The following is a 23,548-nucleotide window of genomic DNA, read 5'->3' on the forward strand; positions in this document are numbered from 1 at the left end:
CCCTGCATAACTACTTTAAAGTATAATATATATTTGAGAAAACATTTATAACTCCACTGGGGGATAGGTTGCTAAGAAACAGAAGGTATTTCTTAAAAAGCAAGACAACCATCTGCTTAGATTTGAAGCATTTCTCTCTGACAAATGGTGTGGTAATGATTCATGAAATTTATAATCTAACTTAAAATCTTATGGTCATGGTAGCTTACAAATTCATCCATAATCCAGAAAACAAAGAGAAACCTATGTGATAGATAGATAAATTGTGATGTGAGCAGAACCAGAGTTTCTTTGTATTCAAAACATCAGTCCAGCTATGAGGATTTGGTTAATTATTAAACATATGCATGTAATCAGAACACCTGACTTTGCAGTTTCTTAGCAGACTGAGTATAGTGTACTTCTGCTTAAGCAGATGAGAGAAGGGAAATGGGATTTATTTGCAACTTTTTGTTTGGATAAGAAAAATAATGTAGAATATTCTTGTGTTCTGCACATCAGTGCACCCACAGTTTCTAGATCTACTAAAAAATGTTAAGAATATTGGATCCCAGAATTTTCCTGCTAGTACTTTCATTTTTAACAAGCCTACGGAGTACAAAGGTACTTTCAGAATGGAAGAAATGTGGTGATTGGGAATGTGAAAGTAAGTAACTTCTTTTTTTTTCTAAAGCTGTCAGTGTATATTTAGTTATTACAAACCATTATGTTGAAATTAGATGAAGCACTGAATGAAAATGAGTAGCCATAGAAAATCTCTGTTGTTGATATGCTAAGTTTATGAATAATTGGCTTAAAATTTTCAAACAAAAAAAAAAAAGAGGAACATTCCTGAAAAACCTACTTACTGGACTGTGTTGTGTAAGAATATAAAGATCGAAGTTCAGTCAAAACAAAACAAAGTTCTTGAATAGCTCACTTTTCTCAGGTTTCCACAAGACAGTCAATATAAAGCAACTTTAAAATATTTTTCACTCATTCCTTACAGGCATATATATATTTGAAAAAGGTAGCAAGAACGAACGTATATCTTTGTTTCATAGCCTGTTCTGCAATACTGTATTTTTCTATTCTAAGCAAACTGTTTGGAGTTTCTTGTTTGTTTGCTTGTTTTATAATCCTTTCTATGTGGCACACAGATCCCTTATCCTTATGTCTTTAAGAAGAAGTAAGAGTAGTAACTGGTAATGGAGTTCCTGGGGATCAAATAGCTTTTCAGGAGGCAGTCAGCAAGCCACTGAATCACCAGTGGACAGCAATAAGTAATGTGAGGCATTTTCATACTAAATGCTTAGACCTCCTCTGCTGACAGCCTGATTTTCCTGGGGAGCCATTCCAACTTCCCCAGCTTCTGGTTGCTCAGAGATATCTATCTGTCTGTGTATGGAATGGGCTCCAAACTGACTAAGGCACATAAGTAGTGGTTTCTGTGGGTATATACAAGTGGAGACAAAGAGAAAGCAAAGTCATTCAAATTGAATTTAATAATTTGTTTTTGATAATGTCTTTAAGTTTTTACTGCTTAAGCTTACCTATTTTCTTTATAATATTAATATACCCAAATAGCAGACAAAACCCATACAATAGCTACTAGATTTAACTTAGAATTTAAAAAACAAAAAATTAGAAATTTGCTTGGAAAATACTTCTAGCTGCTTAGATTTGTGTTTAATAGTTGAATTTGCTAATTCTCCACTTGCATTTCAGCCTTGAAAGCTTGGATGACAAGCACTAAAAACAATGCTGATATTGGACAGGAGCTTTTCGCCTTGGTGTCTGCACAAAGTAGCAGAAAAAAAACAGGACAGGAGTTCTTTTTTCCATTCTGTATTTTCAGTAAAATACCACTCCAGTAAAATACCTTTCAGTAAAATACCACTCCATCACCAAGTGTCATCATATATTATATGATTATATTTTATATATTGATTATATTTTAATATATTATTACATATCAGGGTTTTTCAATAACCTATCTGACTTCATGATGAAGTGGTTACCAAACTTACGAGCTCCCTTCTTCCTACATATTATTCCAGCGGCTATGAGCAGAGTTCATGCCACTACAGATTATCTGGGACCTGACTGCCGATATCTGAGCTTCAAAACAGGGGAGGAGATAACTGTATATTCCAAACTTTCCAGGAAAAATGAAAATTTGTGGATAGGAAGTGTAAGTATTTAAATCGGATAGACTTCCCACATAAATAATTTAGGTACTATAATAATAACAACAGCAGTCTACTTCCCTCTAGGAATTTTCCATCTCTTTTGTAATTGTAACTAGTCATGGGTCAACATCGTTATTTGTGAGATGCTTCATTGTTTTTATCTTTCTGTAAAAGGAAAAATCAAATCTGGCTATCAATTACTCATTGAGAAAGAAAACACAGATCAGAATCCAACTTTTCTGACTTCTCTTCTAATAATTTGACTGCAATGATTGCATCCAGTTCCCTTAAGAACATTCTGGTCTGTTGGGTCAGGTCTGCTGGTAATGAGTTTTTATGGTTACTTAGTGGACAATCCACTGTTGGGACCCGACGTTACAGTTCAGTGCTCAGAGAAAGTTCCCAGAGAAGTTATCACATATATGTAATGGTTTGGAACAACTGACAATGTAGTTAGAGCAACAATTATTTACGCTGCAGCTAAAAGCAGTGGATGCACAGATCCAATTCCAACTGCTAGTAAAACTGAGCTGGAAGGGAGCTTAAAGCACACCCAGTCCCAGCTCCTGCCATGTGCAGAGCTGCCCCCCACCAGCTCAGGCTGCCCAGGGCCCCATCCAACCTGGCTTTCAGTGCCTCCAGGGATGGGGCACCCACAGCTTCTCTGGGCAGCTGTGCCAGTGCCTCACCACCGTCTGAGTAAAGAATTTCCCCCTAACATCTAATCTAAATTTCCCTTCTTTTTGTTTAAAACTGTTCCCATTGTCCTGTCGCTATCATGCCATGAAATATACTTCTTGCTTCCTGAATTGGCAAATGGAACAATTTTGTGAAGGAAAAATAAAAAATAAACCTTTCTTCTTCTTTTCTTTTCTAGCACATATGCAAGCACCCAATATAATCATTATTGAAGTTTAAATGTTTAAATGTGTTAAATGCTTAATATGTCTTACAGAAAGGAAAAGATTTTGGTTATTTCCCAAAAGATGCTGTGAAGGTTGAGGAAGTTTTAATTGCAGAAGAAGTTGAAGTGCTCACTAAGGTAAACCAAAATCACCAGATTCTCCAGTGTAGTTTACACCACATGAAAAATCTAAAAACAAGTTAGAAATTTGTATTTCAATGCACATTTTATTTCAGATAATTCAAGACAACATTCCATTTGTGTATTTATTGTCTTTTAAGATAATTTTTTATCTGATAAATGATATAGAACCGCTAGGAATAATTCAGTTACTTACAGTCCTTTGCATAAAGTTATAGGCACACACAGAGGAAGAGAATAAAGATACACTGCTGTAGAAAATTACATATGAAAATATTTTAAAAGTTTATATTTTTCTTTTAGGAAACTGATTTCCTTTGTCTTGATGGAGACGAGTATGTTTTTGAAAGCGAAGATAACGCATTACATTATCAGAACAAAGAAAGTGAATATTCATCATCTGATGCAGAATCAGAGCTGCAAGAAAATGAACTCTTAAATCAGACAGGAGACTCCTTCCAAAATGAAGACACAACTGAATCAGTTTTTGAAAATGACTCCAAAGAATCTCAGAGTCAGGAGTCTGCAAACAAAAAATTGGTTAGTGAAAATGAGAGCAGAAATGAAGATGCTGAACAGCCAGAACTCCAAAACAGTCTCCCACTGGAACCCATTCCAACTCAGTCTAGTTGGATGGTTTCCGATATTGCAGGGTGGTTCACCACGAGAAGTGAAAATGATGAAGAGTCCTTAAAAGCCATTACTGAACCATCAGAAGAAAATAGTTACCAAGGCAGAAAAATAGCAGTAACTGCAGACAATGACTTAGAGGAGCCAAATGACAAGGAGGAACAAGAGCCCACATCATCTGGTTGGCTTCAGGGTGGACTGAAGGATTTTCTGTATTTTGGTAAAGAGAATGTGAATGTTGGTTTGGTATCAGAAAATGATGTAGAAATCCATGATGTTTCTAGTGTGGATACTCATTCCTACAGTGAACATGAAACAACAGTCACAGAGTTATCGACAGAAAAAGAACAAAATAGTGAGAGTCAAGAATCCACATCAAATTGGTTTAGTTTGGGTTTAAGTGATGTTCTAAATTTTGGGCAGGCTGAGAAAAATACAGATGCTATGGAAGATCATGAAAGCAAAGAAAGAGAAGATGAAGCAAATAAGAATGAAGAAATGCAGACTTTAAACCAGCAAGAATTACACACAGACAGAGAATCAAATGAGACAGTCAAAGAAGCGATAGATAAAGCAGATGAGAGTTACACACCAGAAATAATAGATTCAAACAGCAACATGCTAAATGCCAGGGAGATAACAGCAAGTGTGTATACTCCTAATGATACCAAAAACACCCCAAGCAGCACAGGATCATCTTTTGATAAACTAATAGGTGACAAAGAAGATCCAGTTGATCCCTGCAGTACAGAACAAGATGTGGTATCAGTAAGTCAACTGTTAAAAAACACTGAAGATAGAAATCCAGAGTTGGAAAGGAACTACGGCCAGCCAGGTTGGTATGAAAATATCTGAAAAAGTTTCATTAATAATGTAGACAGATATGATAAACCAATTGAATCAGGTCAAATTTCTTCTCCCATCTCAGTACTGTGATCCCTCAGACACAAAAAATATAGAAGAAATGCCTGACATATCAGAAGAACAGAACCAGTTCTTCCCTTAGGATTTCTGCAGATCTAACAATGTTTCAGATTTCAATAGCTAAGGGAGAGAAAGTGTGGAGTTTACGGGAGGATGTGTTTAGTTGTTCCAGTGTTGAAGAATGTGTTTCTAGAAGTAGTGAAATTTAGGAAAACACCAACATAAGAGGTTATTATGATGACCTTATCTCCAAAGATTCTCTATACTTACCTTCAAGATTAAGTTTTGAAAATACAGAATGTTTACAGGCATGAGATTTTTCTCAAGCAAACACCATTCACTTTCAAAAGAGGAACAAAGTGAAGAAGAAGAGAACAGAGTATGTGTGAATGAAGAAATGTGCACTTTAAATCAACTGGAAATTGGAAACTACTGCAGGGAAACTAAAAAACAGAAGCAGTTGAAACAGTGCAAAATGAACAAAATAACATCAATGCTTATATTCACAAATATGTAAATTCAGAAAATGAATTGCACGCCAGTGGGGACCACCTAGATTATCCCATGTGAGAGTGACACCAGGCTCACTCTGGAAATGCTGTGTGATAAATGCACACATTCACCGAACCCATTTCATTATGTTCCAACAATTTTATTTATAAATGTTAAGCTGAGAGCAGCTCTGTGAGGGAAACAAACTTGTACAGCTACACCGATGTGAAAAGCTTCACTGTGAAATCACAGCCTACTTGTGGAAGCTATTGGGTTATTTGTGATGGAGATCTTTGGCCACTTGTGTCCCTGGAGCTTAGAATTAAAAAATATTTTTGTTGTAGATTGTGTGTTTTTCTACATAGTTAGGCAAAGTGTGGCATATTTTTTTTGTTTTGTTTTTTAAAGTATATTTTGAAATGCTTTTTATTCACTCCAGAAAATTTACCTCAAAACAGAGGAAATAAGGCAGCTGATTCCTTCCAATACCCTTCTGCATGAACATCTGTGTTTTTGTATTTTACTGTGTTTTTTTACTGTGTTTGTTATTTTGTAGTTTCCTAAAAGATCTGCTGATCTTTAATCCTACATGGGATCTTTAATTGTTGAGGAGAAGAAAGAAAATAAAATCAAAACCTAGTTAGATATTCATATTCATATCTTGTAATTAAAAAAAAAAAATTGTGTGAGAACAGTTGTTGAATCCTTTGATAATAAACACCATTTCTTTTCACAATTATCTGCAGGAGTAGGCGGTAAAAGAAGGCTGCTGGAAGAAAAGCCAGAGGATAAATATGAAAAGGATGCACCTATTGACAAGGAACAACATTCAGAAGAAACAGTGATTCCTTCAGTAAATTCTGAAGAAAAAATGCCAAGCTTAGTAGCTGATTTTCAACATGATGATGAAAAGCCTTTCTCAGATGACATTTTCCAAATTCAGAACTACATTCCAGATAATGGTACGTGTAAAATTTCCTAATTTGAGATGGCCAAAAAAAAAAAAGAAAAAGTTAAAATTATATTAAATATACCATAGTAACATAATTTTTTCTTTTTTTCTTTTTTCTTTTTTCTTTACAAACAAACCAGATGGAGGCTGGATAAATCAGATACTTCTGTGCCTGAGTGCTATTGAGATGGGGGAACTGGTAAAGTTTGTTTTTTCATCAATTACAAGTATTGTCAAAGAGGTAAGAGTTGCTCCTTGCTTCCATAAATATCTGTTGCTAATAGCAACTGGTCATGAGTGGTGTTCCCCAGGGATCAGTACTGGGGCAGACCCTGTTTGATATCTTTAATTGATGGTTTGGATGAGGCAATTGAGTGCAGCCTTAGTAAATTTGTGGATTACATCAAGCTGGGAGGAAGTGTCAATCTACCTGAGAGAAGAAAGGAAGTCCAGTTCCCTACAGAGGAAACTGGACAGACTGAATCAATGGGCTGAGGCCAGCTGTGCATGCTTTGACAGGACCAAGTGTCAGGTCCTGCACTTTGGTCACAACAACCCCAGGCAGCACTACGGGCTTGGGGCACAGTGGCTGGAAAGCTGTGCTGAGAAGGATCTGGGGGTGTTAGCTGACTGCCAGCGGAACATGAGGCAGCGGTGTGCCCAGTTAGCCAAGGTGGCCAATAGCATGTTGTATCAGAAATAGTGCAGTCAGCAGGACCAGGGAGGTGATTGATTGTCCTCCTGTACTCTGTTCTGAGCTGTGCACTTTGAGTACCGTGTTCAGTTGTGGGCCTCCTGCTACAAGGACACTGAGGTCCTGAAGCGTGTCTAGAGAAGGACAATGAAGCTGGTGAGGGGTCTGGAGCACAAGCCTTATAAGGAGCACTTGAGGGAACCGGGACTGTTTGGTCTGGAGGAGGCTCTGGAGGCCTTACAGCCCTTTACAACTCCCTGAAAGGAAGTTGTGAAGAGGTGGGGGTCGGCCTCTTCTATGAAGGAACAGTGATAGGATGAGAGCGAACGGCCTCAAGCTGTGCTGAGGAAGGCTGAGGCCGGGTATTAGGAAAAACTCACCCCAAAGAACGGTCAGGCACGCACTGGAGCGGGCTGCCAGGGAGGTGTCGGAGTCACCGTCCCGGGAGGCGTTCAAGTGCAGATGCGGCACCGAGGACGCGGTTAGCAGTGGTGACGGCTGGGTGCCTGGCCTAGCTGACCGTAAAGGTCTTTTCTCCAGAATCCCTCGCAGCGACGGCAGCCTCTTCCCGCTGATCGACGGCAGCCCCAGCACGCTCGGTTTTTACCAGGCAGGCAGGTGTTCCCGAGGCCCGGCCCCCCGCGGCGCCTCACGGCGGGGAGAGCCGCCACCTGTCGTCCCTGGGCACGAGTCACAGGCGTGACGGCAGGCCCGCCTCTTCGGCGGGGCAAGGTCTGTGCCAGGAGCCGGCCCGGCCGCTGGCGCTCCTGTTTGCGCACGGCGCTGCCGTGACGCGGGGCGAATGGAAACGGCGGAGGTAAGCGTCCCCCGCAGCAGCGCTGTGGCGGCGAGCGCACGTCGCGTCGGAGGAGCCGCTCCTCCGGGCGCCGGCGGTTCCGTTCACGAGGGCGGCCTGCCGGGCTCTCCCGGCCGTCGTGCACCGCTGCCGGCCGGGCCGCGCGCCGAGGCCCGGAGCCCGCTGCCGCCGTCCCGCTTCCTCCCCTCCGCCGCAGCGCGATCTCCCTCTTCCCGGCGGCGGCGCCCCCCTTCGCGTCTCAGTGGTGCGGCCCGCCGCGCCGCCCCCTTACCGCCGGCGGCAGTGGTACGGCCGGTTGCCCGGCGAGGGGCCGGAAGGGAGCCGCGCGTGGCCGTGCCGGCGCCGCGGCAAGATGGCTGCCGGCGGCCGAGGAGATGCGACGGGCGCCGCCGACGCCGGCCTCTGGCTGGGGCTGCGGGACGCGGCGCGGCGCTGCCGCCGGTGGGCCGCCGAGGCGACCCGCAGGGTGAGCGCGGAGCTCCTCCGAAGCCCTTCGGGGCTGGGAAGCGGGGTCTGGGGAAAGCCGCCCCGCGCCGTAGCGGCGGTTCGGGGCTCCGCAGGGGAGCCCCGGCGTAGGGCCGAGCCGTGCTCCCGGGGAGCGGCGGGCACGGCTGCTGCTGAGCCGCCCGGAGGGGTCGGTACGCGCTGCCCGCCCCTTCGGGGTGGGAGAGGGACAGGGAGCCCGCCCTAGCTTGTGCCCTGCTCAGGTAGTGGCGGTTTTAAAGCTTTATTAAAGAATTAGAGATTGAGGTTTGCTGTATGGCAACAGGTTATTTAAGACGCGTTGCATTTACTGCACGCATTGAATTGTGACTGCCAAGCATAGCAGGAGCGGTTCTCAGAGCTTTGTCTGGTCCTTATCCGATCTTGTTGCATTTTTTTTTTTTTTTTTTTTTTTTTTTTTTTCCCATTTGGTAAATGTATAATGCAAAACTCAGGCTCCTGTTAACCACCATCTTGGAGTCTTGGAAAAGCTAGATGTACAGGCCTGTGCCTCCTGCCTTACACGTTGACTTAAATTACTTCTTGCAGCTGTTTCTGTTGAAAATATTAACCTCCTCAGTTCAATCTTTCAATATTATTTTTCAGGCTGTGGCATCACTGCCTGAAGACATGAGACCCGGACCTGATCTCTATGGTTTCCCTTGGGAACTAGTGATCGCTGTCAGCATTGCTGGAGCCTTTACAATTTTCCTGTTCCTGTATAGAAGTTATCAGTCAGTAAGTGTTCAATTGCCTTGCTGATATATAGACTTCATTGACAGTTTCTAACAATTTAAATTGTTACTCTGCAAAGGTATGTAATATTTCAATCGCAGTAGGTTTAAAACTCTGTATTTAGACTCTCTTTTAAAAAAAGGAGAAAAGCTGGAAAGTAGCTTGCTTTGTCAAGACAGGAGGTGTTTTTCTAAAGCAACTAGGTAAAAACAATCTGGATGAATCCCCGTCAAGGGACGCATTTTAAAAAACTTTGACCATTGACCTTGATGCTACGTGTCGGAGTACTGAACTGATTTTATCTTGAGCTGTTTGTGAGTGGTAAGCTGGAGAAATGTAGTACTGAAACCTCTTAACACAAACATCACATGATATTTTTGAGGTATGGGTTGCCTTCCGTTGTTATAACTCAGATCCTCCCCCACGCAAATCTGCCTACCAGTCTCTCTCTACTAAAAAAAAGAATTCATTATCCATAATCCAGTATTCCTTAAGTTCTGTTTGTGCTTAGGTAGTCAGAGTGTGATTTTTGGTGCTAGGTGTAATGGCACTTGTCTTTGAAGATAGGCTGTGTGGCATCTTTATTTTTCAGAAAAGAGCAATTGCATTTGTATTAAAGGTTCTGCCATCTCATTAGACCTGGAAAAATACCACCTATTTTGCAGCAGCAATTCAGGTTGTCTGGAAGAGGGGTCCTTATTTGTATAAGTTAATGTATCTGTAATTTTTTGTCATTCCTTTAGTGTTTTTTTGTTTTGTTTTTATTTGCTTTTTTTTTTTTTTTTACTGTATTCCATTTCCGTCAATGGATATAAAATGTAAGTTTCAACTTAAACTTGAGTCAAATAGCAACTCTAGTATTGTTTTCCTCTTGCACCCAGTATCAGTCACCCAGTATCAACCCTTTTAGGGATTGAGAGGATAGGTATGCTTATGAGTTTGTTCCATTTTTCTTGCTTAGACTGCTTGACTGGAATTAGAAGGTTACAGGGAAATTCAGAGAGAAATTCATTCTCCTTAGATGTCACAGATACATTCCAGGCACGTCTGTGAGAGAAATGTCACGTTGCAACATTTTGGTGGGCTCATTCAACTTCTTCATCTCTTGTTCAGGCTGTTAGTAGCATTTCATTCTGCTATTTGTTCAGTTTTGGTTCTAGGGCATTAGGCCTCACGTGGCAGCCTCTGATTTGGTACTTCCCACAGGGGAAGTGGGCAGGATGCCCATCAAGTAGTGCTCTTACTGCAGCCCTGACTGTTATGTATTACAGCATGCGGTTTCTTGCTTCCTTCGTAGGAAGTTAAGTCTGAGCTGGCATGTAGAGTAACTATCCCTTGTCCTTGCTCTCTTCTTCTGGCCGTTACCACTTTGTGTTGGCAGTATGTGTGTTACGTGACTGCAGCCTTTATTTGCATTCCTTTCTTCAGTTCACTGGGTGACCTGATTGTTACCATAGACAATAGTTTCAGATACTGTATAAGAGTAATTAATCAGATGTTTTCAAGGTTGTTTTTTTTTTCTTTTTGTTTCAGGTTAGAAGTCGACTTTATGTAGGTAAGCCTATTTTTCATAGTTTGATGCGTAACTTTCATAAACCTTTTTTTTTTGCTACTTTTTATTGTGTGAATGTTGCAACATCTAGCTGTCTGTTTATTTTAGGAAGGGAAAAACAGCTTGCCAATAAAATTGCTGAACTAGTTGAAGAGAAATGCAAAATTCTTGAGAAACTCAGCCTTAGCAAAAAAGAGGTAACCTAACAACCTTCCAATTCAGTGCCTTATCAATATCTCACATTGTAATCAAAATTTGTGCTTGACTAGAATATTATTTATTCTGTTATTTAGGCAATTTTTATATAAGATCTGAATATTTTTTTTCAGTTGGAAGACTTAGAATTGTCTCTAAAGGATGACAACATTATGAAAGAATCAGATGCATCTCTTTTTGAGGTAAAAAAAAAAAAAAAAGGAAAAAAGATGAAATCATCATTTGATACTAGAGCAAATGGCATGTTAGACAATAATTAATTGGTTAAACAGGAGAGAGAGGGCACTGCAGGAAGTATGTTCTCATGTTCTATTTACTTCAAATGCATTTTATAGCCTACTGGAACATTTTAAAATTACCAGGACTTTTAAAGAAAAGACATGCATAAGTACAGAATAGCCTCGTATTGACACAGTAGCAAAATCAGATGAAATTGCTGCATTTATATCCCCTGTACTTAGTATATATTTGTAAAAGATTTAAAAAAAAAATTGTATGAAAAAATGGACTATATACAATTTACGTAACAAAAAAGCAAATAGATTTATTTTGTTCTGCACCTCAGACCCAATAGAGCTAGTTGTTAAAGGTTTTGTTAGCATGCACGAGTCTAGAGTGCTTTGAGATTTATACTTGATATGGTGATGTTAAGTGTACTTTGTCATTTTTGCATTAAAATGAAATTTAAAACTTACTCTTTTTATGTAGTTAATGTCAAGTGTGTTGTGTTAACTGTCAAAACAACTTAATTTAGGAAACACATGAAAAGCTGAACAAATCAAACTTGGAACTCAACCAAGAAATAGAGAATCTGGAAAAGGAGCTGGAAGAAGAAAAATCCAAGCAATCAGAAAATGATAAATTGGTAAGAATAGAAATGATCATTAAAGTGAGTGTTGCTACTCACTTTAATGTTCTCAGAAAAACAGCCTTCTCTCATTTGGAGGTAGCAACCTTCACAGTTTGAAAATTAAAATAACTTTGGTAATTGCTTAGACTTTTCCAGTCAAATCTATTGAAGAAACTGTATAAAAAATAATTATTTTCAGGTGGCTGAAATTCAGGAAAGACTGGAATCTTTGGAGAAAGAAGCAAAATGTATTCAATCACAAGTTGCTGAGGTATGTCTTATTTTATAGTTTCTGTTTTCAAAGCTTCATCGTTTCTCCGTTCTCAATGTAGTTATTTGTAGTTATATATGTACTTGGTGTAGGGAACCTGTTTTGGCAAGGGGGTTGGATTCGATGATCTCTGGAGGTCCCTTCCAACCCCTACAATTCTGTGATTCTGTGATTCCTTTAAAATTTTGACTAGTAAGAGGCAGAATTAATATGGTACTTAAATGAGAAGAATTGCAAAGGCTTTAATATTTCTGTGTGCCATGATTTACTAAATTTGGTTTCATATAGTGATTGCCACTTACTGGGAAATGCACTTCCATTGTCTTTTCTCTGCTCTCTTACTCTATAAAATGGTACACATTGTTGCAAAACTACAGTCTGCAAAGGCTGTTGAAATTGTGATAAAAAGGTGAGAATACAAATATAACGTACTTAGACAAATTAAGAATGAGTCCATGGTGACTCTACTTCTTATGTCTTCACATGTACCGTTGAAACAGCACACTTTTTCTTTTTTTTTTTTTAATTGATGTAGGCCAAGTCCACCCTAAAAGTGTATCAGATTAATACAGAGAGACTGAAGACATCTCTTCAAGATGCAATAGATGAAAACCGGCAGCTTCAGGAGAGTGAGAAACAGGTAAGTTCTTCCTAGTTAAATTCCTTAGAAATTTTATCTTTGTACAGTGCTTCCTAAATGTGACTTCTCCAAGGAGCTCCTCCTGCACGGGTCTGTTAGTAGCCCATGAATGTTCTTGTAAATGGAATTAGGAAGAGCGGGCGTACCTTTAAAACGATGATGGAAGTAGTTCTGTATTGATTAAAAAACAATAAAAAAATAGAAGAAATACATATACAGATTATTGAGGAAGATGGCATGTAGTAATGTGACACTAATAGGATTTTTGCTGAGGAAAGCAGAGATGTAAGCAAGCCTGCAGCTTGGATTCTTTTTTAGCAGCAAAGAGCAAATGCTTTTATTTGATAAAACCAAACAAATGAAGAAATGACAGACTGTGCAAAAGACAGGTAGGAAACTGTAGTGTTGCTGTGGATGACTTTGTGGGAAGTCAGATCAGTACTGTGGAGATACAGAAAGGACTGTTACTTCTCAAGTTTTAGCTGTTTATTTTCTTCCTTGCTATAAGCCAGATCTCAAAGAATGGTGGTTATTTTGAAGTGATCAGCATATGCAGTAGACATTCAGTGCAATGCCAAATTTTATAATGAACTTATGATTTCTAACAAAAAAGATAACATTTCTGAACATTAAATGCTACATAAACTATTTCATTTTTTTATGGATATGTACTTGTTTTCCTGTCTGACTCATCTTGTTTTGTGAAATGTGTCCTGGCAGTTACCTTGAAGAGCTAGATGTACAGGCCTGTTGATTTTGTTAAAGCACCTTTGATACCAAACTTGCTGGTTTGTAGGAAAGTTACTGGAGATGGTAAATTTTCTGCTAGAGAAACAACTCTGTTATCAGTAGAACTTAATGTTGTTCTTACTTTTAGCAGGGTTAGATGTTTGACTACACCAATAAAAAATAAAACGGGGGGAAGGGGTGAGGAGAGTTGTGTTAGATGCTGTGAGTGGACAAATAGCAGATGTTGGTTTGGTCACTGCAAGATGAAGTTGTGTGAGAATTATTTTTCTTTCAGGAGTTCTTTTTCATCAAATCTGTACGTAACTTTCTGTGAGAAGGAAGTGTCTGATCTCAGTGTTTTATTTCCAGTGTGACGACATATCGCTATGAAATTTTGTGAAGCTGTAGACAATTAAAAGTTTTAAGAGTTTTTTTTTTCTATTAGTAGCTTCTTGGTTTCAGACAAATTTTCTATTTATTTCTTCTTGAGGGAAAGATTGTTCTTTTTTCTTTCTTCCATTTAAAAATAGGACTTAAAGCAAGGTAATACTGAATGCTGAAAATTACTGTTTTATAGACAGTAGTTTTATGTCAGGCAAACCCAGGAGAAATTCAGAAAAACAGCCATTGGGGTGTCATTGATTTGTCAGGTTCCTAACTAAATATATATTTTTAAGTCCTTCCAGATAAAATAACCTGGGTATAGTCATTTGTTAACCACCTTATTTAGGATGAGTAACTGCAGTTTGTCATTTTATCATAGCTGTGTTGCCATTTTTAGTAATTTCAGAACGGCTGTATTTGTTGCATTTTGCTGTGCTTTTTAGTGAATGAAGAACTTGGAAAATAGTTTATAGAGCCCAGTAAGAACAGAAGAGAAAGTATCTGCTTTGTTTATTTGTGTTTTCTTTTATAAGGTTGTTTAAGTGCGTGAACTAGTTCACTGTACTGGAAGATTTCTATCCCTTTCTTTTTCTTTTTTTATTTAAAGATGGAATTTCACTTATGCTTAAAAAGTAACAAAAATGTTATTTGTTCACAGAAATTAGAGTACGTTTTTCCCACTGTTTGCACTAATGGCTCATCATCTGGCGCATCATAGTTTAAACACTGTAACAGATGTGCTCTCTCAGACTTAGGACGTGTCAGGGAGAGGACTGGGCCATTTAGTTTGAACAAGGGAACTGCTAATGAACTCCACATTCCTGTTCTTTGTTTTATGTTTATATTTGGTTGGGCGGTTTTTATGTTTTTTCTCCAGGAACATTAGAAATACATGCTGCTTTATTTCACTGCACATTGTTGCTTTTTTTCCTTCACTGTTATTCTTACAAGTACATAAGTAAGGTTGATTTATTTTCTGTTTGGCTTTATGCAGAAGCTACTCAAAGTTTAGTTTCCCTGTTAGAAGCGATGTTTAATGATAAACATAGTTGCCTGTGTATGTCTTGTTGTATAGCAACTGCTGAATCACAGCCTGAACCTCTGATTGATCACTTGAGGTGAGCAATGAGTCAGCCATGGGAGCACAGGTGAAGGCAATTCACCTGTGCTGCCAGAAGGGGTGGAGCCTGGCTCCACCTCTCCTAGACACATTTAAGAGCTGACTACCAGTGGGAAAGGATCTCTTCTGGAGATCCCTCCTCTGGAGTTTTGCAGCAAGCTTAGGATGCGGATAAGCTTTCTGTCTGTTCTCTTTTTGTTATTATAATCTGCTTTGCCAAACTCTCTTGTTTATTTCATGATTATAACATCTTTATATTCGTTGACTATACACTTCTGTATTAACAAAAAGAGTTTTTTTCTTTTGTTGGTAATACCCAGTTTGCACTATGCTGTGAATTCATATGTGGCTTCTACTGATTGAAAGATGCAGTTGTGTGCCAGCAGCCAAACTACTGTAGTAAAAGCAATGGAGCAATAACATAGAATATATTTTCGAATCTTGAGAATTTAACTGTCTTGTAGCCTCTGTTTGTTTAATTCATATTGGTGGGTGAAAGGTTAAAATTCTGCTTTTGAAAAGACAGTACATGTAACATGCTCTATAAACTGATATTTATCCTTGATTTTTGGTTCTAAGAAATAATCACCCTAACCTAGTATTTCCCTTCTTAGCTTTTACAAGAAGCCGAAGGATGGGGTGAACGATTTAGTGAACTAAATGAACAAACTAAGATGTTTGAATCGTCTAAAGCAGATATAGAAGAAGTACTGAAAGATAAAGAGAATCAAGTCAAGGTAAATCATGAAAGTCAGCTTTGAATTGAATTACTCAAACTGATGCTAACCATGAAGTTTCAAGAGAATTGAGCAAATGATTCCTGTCTTAATACTCATTAAGTTGTTTTGAGTTTTTTTGTTTGCTGTGTCTATCCTCTAATGTCTGCTTTTCTGCTAAGCAAATAAAGTTGCTTAGCACAGGTGGAGCATTGTGATGGTCTTGGAAGCCAGCAGGTCTTAAAAAGGAGAAACACTTTTGATTCTTATAAATAGGTGTATTTTTTTGAGATTTGGATTATGGGGGTTAGGGCCTTATTCGTATTCACAAGCCTTATGAAAAGCCTACTTATATGGGTACTTGAACAGTCTTGCTAGAGCATACCCGTGACATGCAGTATATTCTTTAATGGGAAGAGTATAATGTTGGACGTGGAGAGTCCTACGCATAAAGCTCACTTGATCTACTAAGGGAACTACATAAAAGTTAGAAAACCTGGAAAAGTAATTGTACTGATAACTCCGTTTTTATTATTTGTACTTAATTTTACTATTCTTGTTTTGTGTGGGGTTTTTCTTAGTCACTGACACAGTACTTGTTAAAGATGAAAGACTGGAGTTCAGCAGTCAGAGATGACGATGATGCTGAAGACAACCATTGGGACACTGATTTAAAGAGTGAAACAGAAAATGGAGAGCATTTAGGTATGATATTAAAAATATTTCAATGGATATCAAACCAACAAACTGGATAAAAATTGGATTTTCAAAACTCACCCAATGTTATTCATGTCAGACAAGTTATTTGATGCTTAGAAACTTGTGGAATAATGGTAGCCTATGCTACCATAGAGTAATGGATGAGTATAGATACAAGTGTATTAACTGTTATAGAGCAATGAAAAGATTCAATGCCTGGTCTCTTGCAGAGTGACTTAGCTTATGTTAGTATTAGGCAGTGATTTTTCAGACATAGGTGGGAACCTTACTTTAATTTCTTCCTAAAGTTCCTCCAAGCAGTATTACTGTGGGTCCCTAGATTTTAATTTCTACTTTCTTGTCATTGCACAACTGTTAGTTGTTGCAGACAGTGTGACAGCACTGGGGATAAAGATGTGGATACCCTGAAAAAGCAGCACAGAAGAGCCTTTCCTCTTCCTGATTCGTGTGTGGCTTCTCTTTTGCTAGTGCTGGTGACAGCACAGTAAATCTTTAGAATGCATTCACTCAGTCTGAGTCTGTCAGGGAGGGAAAACCTATTTTCTGTTTTAAAATATGCTTTGCCTATTGTGGCATTTTTTAATAAAAATAAACTGATACCAGTAGCAGAGTAGTAAGCTCTGTCACAAATCTTTCTGTGCTTTATATGTGATACCTTCTCTTCTGTCAATCAGATGATCAGCAAAAACGAACCATAAAGAAATTGATCTATGCTGCAAAGGTATGTGATTTTTAAGAAATTTGTGGATGGAATGGGGGCAGGGAGGGAATCTAAATACAATATATATGATATTTTTTTAATGCTAAGTTTAATTGTAAATAGCTATCTAGTGATATCACAGAGTCGTGCGGTTTTGTTGTTTAAATATTTTTGCATACAAACAGTTTCTAATAATTTTAAGCTACTTTTTTCATTTTGATTGTAGTTAAATGCCTGTTTAAAGACCATGGAAACAGAAAGAGATCAAATGTATTCAAAATTGTCTGATGAAAGTAAAGCTAAGGGAGAACTTACAGGTAATTAAACGACATATTATTTCCACTAAAAACTGGATTAAGTATAAGTTAATAGATTTACTTGATGTTTAAAATGCCTGTGTGAATTGCTTAGCTATTTTAAATATTTTATTTTGGTGGTGAAGCAATCCAAGTTTAGTAATTTATAATTGACTGCTAAAGCACCGTTTCTAAATTTTACTGTACTCTTCTGGAGTATGGAAGTTACAAAATCTTAAAATATCTGGGCTAAGTGATGTTAGTAAATTTAGAATATATAAATACTGGATGTGAAACAATGGACTTTTAGTCTAAAATTTTAAAACTACCTACTAAAATTGATAGTTTAGTTGTAGTGTAAGCTGAATACTTATTAAAATCTGAAGTACTGCATTTTAGAGCATTGAAGCTAGAAGTATTTTTATGTTTTTCTTTATTGTATAGATCGTACTGAATTAAACTTTACGAAATGAAAATACTGCTGCTACAATTTGAAAATTCTTTAACTGTTGCTTTTGATGATGAAAGCAAGCAGAATAGCCATCACGCTTTGATATTTGAATGATGGTATGCTCTGTAAAACTGTATTTTTTCAGTGCTTAATGGTCATTTACACTGACTTCTTATGCTGGTGCATTTTTCAAATCTGTCCCATAAAAGTACTTGAACTTACTTGAAGCTCTTAGGAATAGTAAATAAAGAGCATGACTGATTCTAGATAATGGAGATTCAAGCTGGAATTATCCCTTCAGGCATTTTAGCAAGACTTTGTATGGGTAATCTGCAAGAATGTACGATGATAAAGATTTTACTCTTTTAGTGCAGTAATGACAATAATAAAAGCTGTAAATGAAGATTTACATTGTGAGTTACAAAACAGCATTGTCTAGAGAAGCTCTACCATTTGGAGGGGTTGCAAAGGTTAGTTGTTTGCTCAGAGCTGTGCTTTGTGGCAGGTAGAGAATATAATTGCTGGCTTCCCATCAAAATCCAATACTGTTTCTCAATTTGTATAATCTACTGAAATGTATTGATACACATTATTGCATACTTTATTAAATTAATGTAGTATCAAAAGTTTTTACAGGCTTTTTAGAGTCTAGATATATTACAAATACTTTAATTTTGTGAACTGTATCTAATTCCTAATATAATTATCTCTGTATTTAACAGAGCGTATAGAAAACCTCCAAAGTGAACAGGTTTCCTTACAATCTGAAAATGAACGTTTGGAAAGTGAAGTTCAAAAGCTTCAGCAGAAACTTAAAGTTATGACTGAGCTTTATCAAGAAAATGAAATGAAACTACACAGGTGATGGTTCCTCCTGACTTTTATATTAAATGCTTATTGCTTGACATTCACATGTTTTTGTTTGGTGGGCTGAAAATGATTTACAGTTCTACTAGCCAAAAATTACTGCTTCAAGGAGAAAACATAATTCTGAAGGTAGCAAGAGAAGCAGCACAAGTCTTGATTCTGTACTAGGCAGTATGCAGGGCCTATTTTAAGTGTTACTTTCAACAATAAAACTGCTCTGTAGTTCATATATAATACATGCGTAACTGGCATCCTTGCTAGTGTAGCAAAACCCAAAAATCCACTACATTAACATTTGATTTTAAAAGAGATGAGGGAATAGAAAGGAACCACTTAAAAATTAGCCATTTAGACATACCATGCCAAAGCTCAATAAACATGTGCTGCTTGTCAAAGACAAGAATAGACAATATTGATTGAAGTCAGTTTAATAGCTGAATAAAGGAGGCTATTAGTACTAACAGAACATCTGCTAAATAGCTGCTGAAATAGCATTGAAAAATGATGTAGGTCTGTGTAGTTGGTTGGTTTTGGGTTTTTGGTGGGGAGGCAGGGGGTTATGTGTTTTTTGTTTGTTTTAAATAGAAATACTCCCTAGAAAGTAAATATTTTGCAAAAGGAGGACTTTAGTATTTGGGAGTTTAAATTGCCTTCCAGATTGCTTTTAGGAATAGTGATAATGCTTCATAAAACAAAACTAATTAACTGAATAAATTAATATGAATAAAATTGAGTCCTGTTTCTGCCACTTAGTTTGTTGTCTGTAAAATCCTTTATCTAGATAAACATTTTCTATACGTTCTAGCCATTTCTTGATATTCTGACTACAGAATTGTTGACTTAAAGACAAAATTAACCTTAGTTTGTGAATTTTCTTAAAGAAAACTGACAGTAGAAGAGAGAGAACGCCTACAGAAAGAAGAAAAGCTTTCTAAAGTAGATGAGAAAATTACTCATGCTGCTGAAGAACTAAACAGCTACAGGTAATTACAAATTTTACTCACTTGTTTAAAAGTGAACAAAAGGCAATAGAGAATATCAGAAGAAGTGAATGTATTTTCTTCCAGATTGTTTCCTTTTTGTGTGTGTGCTTGCTTGTGTGTAGTAATACATACATAATTGAGAACAGAAGACTACTGAGAGCTTTTCGATTGGAACGTTATTCATAATTATATGTCAGCTGAACAGGCATCAGAATTAGAAGCTAAAATGAATGTAACATTCGGTTCTCCCATCGCTCTGAACATATTCATTGTGTAGTTTTACTATTCTATTTCTGTATGTCTAAGTTGTAAAATAGTATTACTGCTTAGAAATTCTTTCCTAAAATACTCTAATGCAGGAATATTTTTCTATAATTTTTTAACAGGTTTTCTCTATTTTGTGTTACGCCTGCTGTTCTGTAATTTCTCTAACTGTAGTGTAGTTCTTTGATCTGTAATGTACATTTCCTGTCTTCCTGTAGTGCTTCTGAGAGTGTTGATTCAAAGTGAACAGTACTGATCAGCTATGCTTTCTGAACAGTTAATTACAGTAATTTTTCTTTGGAATATGAAGTTACTGTAGGCATTCTTCTGTATCCTTATAGGAATACAGAATTCGCTTTTTAGCATCCTCACCACGTATCTGTGGCCCATCTGCAGAGGCTGTGCACAGGAGGATGACAACAAGGTGGCTTCATGCTTTCTGTGGTCTGGAAATAACCTTAGTGCAAGTAACTGTCCCTCAGAACTGACTGGTAGCCTGAAATGGCATAAGGTTCCAGCCAATTAACCCAGTGTTGCTGCACTGGGTAAGGCTAGCTGTTAGGGCATTATGTAGAGGGATAGCCTTTAAACTGGAAACATATCACAGACCACTGAAGAGCTGGGAGGGAAGTTAATGGTTTTGGTTTTGTTTGTTCTTAGCATCCTGTATATACTACTGTAAGGACCGCAGGATAAAAAATGACGTCGGTGCTGTTAAATCTAGGCCTAAGTAACAATACTTCCTTCTAGATGCAAAATCTTAAGTACTATGGTTGTGCTTTTTATATTTAAAACTACTTTTTTTTCTCAGCAGTTTATTACAGCATCATAAATGCTGTTTTTGTTACAGAGAGAGAGCAAAAGATCTGGAAGAAGAGCTAGAACGAACCATTCGTTCTTATCAGAATCAGGTATGTGCTTTGTGTTACCTGGCATCTGTGACAAATAGGACGGATGCTGCTGCACTGAAATACCACTTCCAGTTAGGTTGTGGTACTTCATCTGGCTTTTTGTTCTCTTTTAACCTCTCTTACACCATCTGTTTTGGTTGACTCCTTTTCTTAGCAGAAATCACTTTTTGTAACTTTGTGAAAAAGGAGCTTTGGTTTAAGTTTGCCTCATAATTATACACATTAAACTTATGAATGACAGCATTTACTCAGTTTTAACTTCTTTAGATGAATAATGCTCTTCAGTGATGATGTAACAAATGTTTTTTTTCCACAGATTACTTCACATGAGAAGAAAGCTCACGATAATTGGGTAAGTTCAAAACACTAAATGTTCTTCTGTATCAGCTCCTGTCTCTCTCTTCAGTGATTTGAATAGCTTGCTTTATGAGCTCAGTAGAATTTAAGTACTGCAGTGTTATTTGCTATTGCACTAAATCTGCTTGAATAACATGCTATCGTTTAATAAGTGTGTGACATTTTGCTAATAACACAAGCATTTGGCCTTGCTTCAGTGCCATTTTAATATTTTTCCTGGATGCACTCCACTCCTTTTATCTACTAATGGAAGACATTATGTCCTGTGAGAACAGTGTGTTCCATTGACAGCCTCCTAAGAATGGTGCTATGAATTCCATTTTTACTTTTTTCCAAACAGAAATCGTTACAATATTTCCTGACTAATAAAATCTCCAGTTTTGCAGAATGGTCTGTATGAGATCATCCTTTTAAAATAGCACTTCATGATTGTAATAAAGATTTGAATTGTATTAATTTAATATAAATGTTTCTTATGTAAAATCAGAGATTTTAAATCTTGTATGTATTTTGTAGATGCTTCAAAGCAGCTACAGCTTAAGAATTCCATTCCTGCAATTCTAAGAATCTGCTGGAAAGCCTTCTTGTTTCCAAAATGTTAGCTAGCAGAACTGCTAGTGTCATTTGGTGATGTCCCTGAGGCTCTGTTTCATGTACTTTATGCATCAGTAGTATGAATGAAAATAGTCTACACACCTCAAATAGAAAAATGTCTTAGATCTAGGAGCTCTCATATTTATGAAGGATTTAATTAATAAAATACCTAAGCATCTGATTTTTGTTCCTCTTGGAAGCTGACAGCTCGTGCAGCTGAAAGACAACTCAATGATATAAGAAAAGAAAACGCTCATAACAGACAAAAGTAAGTGCAGTCCTGATCTGATTCTAAACAAATGTGATTGGACACGTGGGGATGTTTTGGATTTGTGCAATTCAGTGTTTTCTAGACCTGTGTTAACCATTGGTGATCGTGATAGGGCAGAGAGAGCACAGTATTCCATCGTAGCTCTGAAAGACAGACAGTTGAGGATTCCTGTAATAATGCCATGCAAGAAAATATGAGCTATGTGAGGTATTGAATTAGTTCATTAAAGAAGCAGAATGTAGTACTAGGGCTCTGAGGTTTTGATGATGCTGTTTTTCTCATATGTATGAATTAACCAGAAGTCATGATTATCAAGTGATCTTGCAACTTGCAGTTCAGAAGGTAGTACTGATCTAATGGCTTAAGTGGTGAGAAGGAACTTTTGGATGTACAGTTAAAGTAACACCTGAAGCATATCTTGGAGTGCTCATGAGAGCATTGTTGTGCTAGCAGTTGTGATATCTAACATGCTATTCAACTTCTGAATTCCAGTTTAAATACAGTAGCATAAAGAAATTTGAGGAATTACTAAATTCAGAGTTCTGTGACATCCCTTGTCTTTTTTTTTTATTTAGAGAATGAAATATGTCTGTCTGTTTAGCACTTACAGTAGGAAAGTTAATAGTAAGCAGTGCAGTTTGCTAACATTCTTACACTTTCTTTGTTTATTTACAGATTAACTGAAGCAGAATTTAAACTTGACCTTTTAGAAAAAGATCCTTATGCTCTTGACGTTCCAGTTAGACCATTCAGAGGTACAGTACTGAATTGTAAAATAGACCCTAATAGTTCTGAATTCCGGTTCTGTTTCCTGAGCTGACACACATCTAATTGTTTCAAACCTATCTTGGCCACGTGTATGTACAAATAAGTCATGTTAAAAAACTAAGAGCGTTGGCAGCATTGATGAGAGTAGACTGGAAATATGACACATACAGTAATTGGAACGCAGTTCTCATTTCACTTATTGAATTTGGTTTTAAACTTCACCTGAGAAGTTAAGTAATTAATACAGCTTGCTAAACTGAGTATTGTGAACTTGAGTATTTTGTTTTAACTGTTCCAGAGCATTCCCCATATGGACCCTCACCAATGGGCCGGCCTTCATCTGAAACAAGAGCTTTTCTTTCCCCTCCAACTTTATTGGAGGGTCCTTTAAGGCTTTCACCTATGCTTCCAGGTGCAGGAGGAGGAAGAGGTACAATTCTTAAACTTGAAAACCTGTCTGTTCTGGATTTCTCTCTCCTCTGCTATAAATCTGTCACACCTTTTCCTCTTTCTGGTGACAAAAGCATTAAAACAACCAATTCAGTATAACCAGACAAACTCTTCCTGTTTTTCATCTTGCTTCTAAATCTATATACTGTACACCAATACAATGGAAAATTTTGTTGGTTTGAGTTAGTCAGTGGATTCACTTCACAAACAAATTGAGAAGAGAGCCAAACTTGGTCTTATTTCTTGGACAAATGCAGTTCTGCTGAAATAACTTCTGATGTTAAGTTAAATGAGTCAGTTAGATTTCTGAAGGAAAAATACAGATGCTTCCATCTCATTCAGACATTCATTTAAAGAGGGAGAAGGAAAGTGGAGGTACCTACATTCTCAACATTTTATTGAGGGTCATGAAAAATGATTCTGTAGGAAGTTACTGATTCAGTGAAATGCTTCTCTCCCTTTAGTTTTGAAGTTTGAGTCTTATCCCTAGTGCTG

The 23,548-nt window shown here is 37.7% G+C and overlaps 1 protein-coding gene across 2 annotated transcripts in view; it reads left to right on the plus strand.

The window, feature by feature from the left end:
- Positions 1-516: 516 nt before the first annotated feature.
- MIA2 (MIA SH3 domain ER export factor 2) overlaps positions 517-23,548 on the plus strand; it is a 28,764-nt gene continuing 5,732 nt past the window's right edge. The window contains exons 1-24 of one of the 2 annotated variants that reach the window (XM_090141362.1): positions 517-646; positions 2,040-2,173; positions 3,127-3,213; positions 3,520-4,681; positions 6,009-6,224; positions 6,355-6,455; positions 8,815-8,946; positions 10,477-10,498; positions 10,604-10,692; positions 10,825-10,893; positions 11,466-11,576; positions 11,761-11,832; positions 12,368-12,472; positions 15,320-15,442; positions 16,003-16,126; positions 16,816-16,862; positions 17,068-17,158; positions 18,311-18,449; positions 19,337-19,438; positions 20,553-20,613; positions 20,930-20,965; positions 21,765-21,832; positions 22,511-22,590; positions 22,902-23,033. In XM_090141362.1, the coding sequence (XP_089997488.1) occupies positions 532-646; positions 2,040-2,173; positions 3,127-3,213; positions 3,520-4,681; positions 6,009-6,224; positions 6,355-6,455; positions 8,815-8,946; positions 10,477-10,498; positions 10,604-10,692; positions 10,825-10,893; positions 11,466-11,576; positions 11,761-11,832; positions 12,368-12,472; positions 15,320-15,442; positions 16,003-16,126; positions 16,816-16,862; positions 17,068-17,158; positions 18,311-18,449; positions 19,337-19,438; positions 20,553-20,613; positions 20,930-20,965; positions 21,765-21,832; positions 22,511-22,590; positions 22,902-23,033 (3,418 nt within the window). In that variant the 5' untranslated portion in view covers positions 517-531. Of the gene's footprint in view, positions 647-2,039; positions 2,174-3,126; positions 3,214-3,519; positions 4,682-6,008; positions 6,225-6,354; positions 6,456-8,047; positions 8,192-8,814; positions 8,947-10,476; positions 10,499-10,603; positions 10,693-10,824; positions 10,894-11,465; positions 11,577-11,760; positions 11,833-12,367; positions 12,473-15,319; positions 15,443-16,002; positions 16,127-16,815; positions 16,863-17,067; positions 17,159-18,310; positions 18,450-19,336; positions 19,439-20,552; positions 20,614-20,929; positions 20,966-21,764; positions 21,833-22,510; positions 22,591-22,901; positions 23,034-23,548 lie in introns of those variants that run through there. The other variant, XM_031593845.2, reaches the window with a different exon arrangement.

This window comes from Phasianus colchicus, chromosome 5, assembly GCF_987193195.1.
Source record: "Phasianus colchicus chromosome 5, bPhaCol1.hap1.1, whole genome shotgun sequence".
NCBI classification, from domain to species: domain Eukaryota; kingdom Metazoa; phylum Chordata; class Aves; order Galliformes; family Phasianidae; genus Phasianus; species Phasianus colchicus.